Source organism: Anarhichas minor, unplaced genomic scaffold (assembly GCF_050575085.1).
Source record: "Anarhichas minor isolate MPS153535 unplaced genomic scaffold, ASM5057508v1 ptg000129l, whole genome shotgun sequence".
NCBI classification, from domain to species: Eukaryota; Metazoa; Chordata; class Actinopteri; order Perciformes; family Anarhichadidae; genus Anarhichas; species Anarhichas minor.
This window is the reverse complement of record NW_027466575.1, coordinates 302,690-308,707: the sequence shown is the minus strand read 5'-3', so window position 1 is coordinate 308,707 and position 6,018 is coordinate 302,690. Positions and strand designations below refer to the sequence as shown.

General features: G+C 42.8%; 1 protein-coding gene across 1 annotated transcript in view; it reads right to left on the bottom strand.

The window, feature by feature from the left end:
* Positions 1-1,120: 1,120 nt before the first annotated feature.
* The window catches only part of fbxl19 (F-box and leucine rich repeat protein 19), a 37,064-nt gene continuing 32,166 nt past the window's right edge, over positions 1,121-6,018 (bottom strand). Inside the window, 3 exon segments of the mRNA XM_076083384.1 lie at positions 1,121-4,478; positions 4,544-4,765; positions 4,903-5,064. Of these exon segments, the coding sequence (XP_075939499.1) occupies positions 4,207-4,478; positions 4,544-4,765; positions 4,903-5,064 (656 nt within the window). The 3' untranslated portion in view covers positions 1,121-4,206.

Genomic DNA, 6,018 nt, shown 5'->3' with positions numbered 1-6,018 from the left:
TGTTTGTGTTTACAGAGTTTATATATATGTTGGTATATATGTATATTATTATTACTTATTATTATATTTTTTAACTTTAATTTTAATTTTTCAGTTTTTATTTCCTTTGTTTATTCATGTGTTAAACTACAGTAAAAGTCGTACTACTCCCACAGTATAAAACTATTGTAACAGTAAAATGTTCCTGAAGTACAATCAGTAAAATGTAGTAAAAGTATTCAAACTGTTGTACTATTATATAGTATATACGTAGAGTATTATGACTATATATATATTTGTATTAAATAAAGAGTTTAAATCCACCAGAGATGACGGAACTAAACGTGATTGTGGAGTTTACGAGGAACACCTAAACGCAGCAGTACAATCCTCTCAGCGGTCTCCCGCGCGACCCTGTTTGCTTCTTTTTTTGCGCGCTCCGTCTCGCACGCGCACACGCGGGCGCGACAGAATCCAGATTTTAGTTTTTCAGTCAAAGGAAAGTTTTTAATTCAGAAAATATTTAACTTTGATTTCCTGATTATTTCATTAATTGAACTATTTTGTTTTAAAACTTTAATACAATATGTTGATGAGCAGTTATTCAGTAGAGAAAGTACTTTAGTATACTTGTACTCTACTACGTTTCAGAGAAAAGTATTTAATATATTAGTATATATATATATATATATAGTATTTAATATACTACATTTATTTTATATCAAGTAGTTTGTTTCTGTTATTGAGGTTAAATAAACTTTATTTGTGTTTTAAGACTGTTAATGTAAATATTAAGACATGTTAGTATTATTAATTAAATTAGTATTTTATTGTATTTATTATAAATGTAAACAGAAATCAAGTTTATCAGATATATAAATCATCGTTAAATGCGTTTTACCTGCTGCAACAAAGAAATAATACAAATATACATTTATATATTATGATAAATAAATATACATTTATTTATTATAATATAAATATATGATACTTTCACTCAGGATGCTGTGGTATTAGTACTTTTACTCTTTCGGGTGTAAAAAAATCATTTATAAGCTGATCATTATTCCTCTGATCGTAGTATAAGTACAAAGTATCAGTACATGTGTGTACTTGTACCTGATGGACAGACAGGTGGAAGTAAAAAGGAACCCATTGCTTCTTTATTACTTGTCATTGTACAGTAGTTTCTCTCTCTTCGTAGCTGCCTCGAGTTTCTTTTTGTTCTTCCTCATTTTTCATCAACACAACAGAAGTTTATGACAAAGTATAAAAAAAAGAACCAAAAACAATAAAACTTCTCTTTTCACAACAAAAACTACATTTGGCAAAAATGTGAGGATGACAATGGTCCAGTGCATCTTTAGAACATGGTGAAGAGCAGAGAGGAGGTCCAGACTGGTCGGGGCCTCTGATTGGATGAGAGGTGTCTGGGGGCGGATTTATGGTCCAATCAGATTTGAACTCCTCGCTTGTTGCTATGTGAAGTTTGATATGAATTGTTGATCCCAAAGTTACAATAAAAACAAACAAAATAAAACACAATGAACACAAAATATATAAAGGCTGACCTCTGAACCTTCTGGTGTGTTTATGGCACAACACGGTGTTTATGGCAATTTAATATTAAAATAATACTTTGTATTTCATGTTTTACCTCCACTGCACCTTTAATAAAAATAATCATTGTGTCTAAATATTATTTTACAGTTTATGAACAACAAATGTTCACTTTGAATGATTTAAAACACAGAAAACCAGATTTTCATCCATAAAATGGTCAGCTAGCTAACATGCTACTGTGAAGCTAAAATGGTACCATGTAGCTAACGCGTAGTGAGCCAGTATTAGCTAGTTAGCTACGCATACTGATGAGCTAATTACCTCGTAGCTCTGAATTTAGTTAGCTCCTTAACATTTTAACCACTGGAATAAGCAGTTTCTATATAGAGTTTGCAAAATAGTAGTACCGAACAAGCTAATGGTAGCATAACTTATCCCAGGTGACATCATGCTAACATTGGTTAGCTAGGTTGTGTTAGCTTGTTTCCCCAGCATATTAACAAGCTGATAAATTAGCTCATTAAAATAAAGTAATTCGAACTACGATCTTAACTAGCTACTATTAGCTAGCTAGCAACAATACCAGCTTTCTTGCTCATTTTTCAGACATTAATTAAATTATATATTTTTAATTTTTATTGCAGAGTTCAACAATAACATTAGCTAGCTAACACGCAACTTGATGCTAACATGCTACCATGTAGCTAACATAGAACAAGTCAGTATTAGCTTGTTATCTAAACTAACCAATAAGTTAGCTCATTGAAATGAATGGTCGATAGTTTGGGATTAGCACTAGAGCTAAATATTAGTTAGCTTGCTGGCTAATGTTAGCTAGCCAGTGACGACAGGAGTTATTTAGATTGTTTCGCATGTTTGTCGTTCATGTTTTTTGGGGACTGAGTAAAGTGCAGCAGAGGTAACAACTATGACAGAACAGCCCGCTAATATGAAGCTAACATGCTAACCAACATGCTGCCCAGTACAAATCTACTGAGCTCTCCATGATGTGTTTGGCTTTGTTTGATTTGAAAATACAACATTATGAAATATGATAGAGAATAATCACGCCCCGCATAGGCGTGGACACGCCCCCTCAGTGCCACCGCCCGATCACATGATCGACAGCCAGTTCCCACATAAAGACACAAATATTTTCTTTTTTACATTTGAGGCCTCTGAGAAAAACTACAGAAGCCCATTTAGCCCAAAAAACAAAGATATTAAACTTCGACTTTAGAAAGTCTTAGATATTATTATATAAATCTGTGGGATCAATTTATCAGGATGACTTATTTGTTTACTTTCATTCCTATTTGTTATGTGGCACCAATGGGCTTCCATAGCACACATCATCATCATGAGGAAGACGAACGGAGATCAATCAGAGATATGAGAAGAGAAGGAATGTGAGTTTTAAACTGGAGGCACAAAAATAAATTAAAAACAAACTCCTGAGAAAACACGATCAATAACTTCCCAACAGAACCTGATCACATGATGACGATGAAGAGGGATCACGATCTCACACACACACATTGTCTTTTAAAGTAAAAGTCTGACATTTTACAAGGAGAGGGGGGTTACTGCTAGCTTAGCATAAAGACTGGGAACAGGGGCAAACTGTTAGCCTAGCTTAGCACAAGGACGGAGTAGGTGGAAACTGCTAGCCTAGCTTAGCACAAAGACTGGGAGCAGGTGGAAACTACTAGCTTAGCTTAGCACAAAGACTGGGAGCAGATGGAAACTGCTAACCTAGCTTAACACAAAGACTGGGAGCAGGGGCTTAGCATAAAGACGGAGCAGGGAAACTGCTCGCCTAGCTTAGCACAAAGACTGGGAGCAGGGGCTTAGCATAAAGACTGGGAGCAGGGAAACTGCTCGCCTAGCTTAGCACAAAGACTGGGAGCAGGGGGAAACTGCTAGCTTAGCAAAGACTGGGAGCAGGGGGAAACTGCTAGCTTAGCACAAAGACTGAGAACAGATGGAAACTGCTAGCCTAGCTTAGCACAAAGACTGAGAACAGGGGGAAACTGCTAGCCTAGCTTAGCACAAAGACTGGGAACAGGGGGAAACTGTTAGCCTAGCTTAGCACAAACACTGGAAGCAGAGGTAAACGGTTAGCCTAGCTTAGCATAAACAATGGTAGCAGAGGTGAACGGTTAGCCTAGTTTAGCACAAAGACTGGAAGCAGGGGGAAACTGTTAGCCTAGCTTAGCTCAGAGACCGGAATCAGAGGGTAACGGTTAGCCTAGCTTAGCATAAATGTCAGACCGTCCTTACTGTAAAGTTCATGTGTGTGTGACGAGCAGGTGGATGACTGGCATGATGATTGGTCGTAAGGGGGAAGGATGGAAGGATAGAAGGGAAGGAGGGAAGGTGGGTGATGTTTGAAAGGTTAGGGTCATTTACAGTAAACTACACATATATACACACACACCCAAAATTGTACAGAGAACAAATATGTACATGCTCAGGGTTTCTATATTTTACTATTACCAACAACTTTCCCAGAATATCTTCCTCCTCCTCCTGTCAGGAGAAATGTTGCACAGGTGCCTCCTCCTCCTGCTCCTCACCTGTCTGTAGTGTAACGAGGTGGGAGGCGGGGCTTGTGGACCGTCTGGACCAATGACTGGAGTGTCACATGTCATGAGGAGGACTTTAGCTGTTCAGCAGTGTTCTGTCTTCAGGAGGACAGGAGGAGGATGACGAGGACGACGAGGAAGAGGACGACGACGAAGCAGCAGCCGCGGTGGTGGCAGAGGAAGAGGAGGACGAGGAGGAGGAAGAGGAGGAGGAGGCAACGTGAGGAGGGAAGGAGAGCAGCTGACCCGTCTCTGAGGACAGGAGGGAGCAGCAACGAAGATCCACCGTCTGGAGGGAGGAGCAGCGACGGAGCAACGACAGACACTGATCCGTCACCTTACCACAGCCTGGAAGACAGACAGGAGGTGAGACAGGGAGGAGAGAGAGACAGGGAGGAGAGACAGACACATACCTGCCAGGCTGAGGTGGGTGAGACTGTCTCTGAGGGGGGAGATAGAGGAGGTGAGGGTGTGCACCGTCTGGTCGCTGATGTTACCACAGTGGCTCAGGTCCAACCGGCTCAGGTGAGGAACGTAACGAGACAACAGGCGGGACGACGCGTCTGTCAGGTCCAAACCGGCCAATCGCAGCTCAGTCACGTTCTGGAAACGCCCCACTCTGGTCTCACCGTGAGCTGGACGACCAATCAAATAAGGGAGTTTATAAACCGGACTGATCGGCCAATCAGAGGCCAGAAAACGAGTCATTTATTAAGTGACTTGTTATACGTGTGTGTACGTGTGTGTACGTGTGTGTGTGTGTGTCTCTCACCTGTCCTGGTGTCAGGTGGGGGTGCCAGCAGCTCCCTCAGGTGAGAGTCTTTGAGGTCCTCCACTCTGCTGAGGTCCAGCAGCTTCAGACAGGGACAGACGGCCTGACACAGAGCGGAGACCGCCGGCCACGGACACCCAGAGACATTCAGCTCCAGCAGACCTGAGCGGGACACAGGACAGGTGTGAGACGGGTGAGATTTTGCAGGATTTTGGGAGGTAACAGGTTTGTGTTGTGGAAAGAAAAGGTAAACAGGAAGTACAGAGAGGAGAGACAGGAAGGAGAGACAGACAGGAAGGAGAGACAGGAGACAGACAGACAGGAAGGAAGGAGAGACAGAGAGGAGAGACAGACAGACAGACAGGGAGGAGAGACAAACAGACAGACAGGGAGGAGAGACAAACAGACAGACAGGGAGGAGAGACAGACAGACAGACAGGAAGGAGAGACAGACAGACAGACAGGAAGGAGAGACAGACAGACAGACAGGAAGGAGAGACAGACAGACAGACAGGAAGGAGAGACAGACAGACAGACAGGGAGGAGAGACAGACAGACAGACAGGGAGGAGAGACAGACAGACAGACAGGGAGGAGAGACAGACAGACAGACAGGGAGGAGAGACAGACAGACAGACAGGGAGGAGAGACAGACAGACAGACAGGGAGGAGAGACAGACAGACAGACAGGGAGGAGAGACAGACAGACAGGGAGGAGAGACAGACAGACAGGGAGGAGAGACAGACAGACAGGGAGGAGAGACAGACAGATAGACAGACAGGGAGGAGAGACAGATAGACAGACAGACAGGGAGGAGAGACAGACAGACAGGGAGGAGAGATAGACAGACAGACAGGGAGGAGAGATAGACAGACAGGGAGGAGAGACAGATAGACAGACAGGGAGGAGAGACAGACAGACAGACAGGGAGGAGAGACAAACAGACAGACAGGGAGGAGAGACAAACAGACAGACAGGGAGGAGAGACAGACAGACAGACAGGGAGGAGAGACAGACAGACAGACAGGGAGGAGAGACAGACAGACAGACAGGGAGGAGAGACAGACAGACAGACAGGGAGGAGAGAGACAGACAGACAGGGAGGAGAGAGACAGA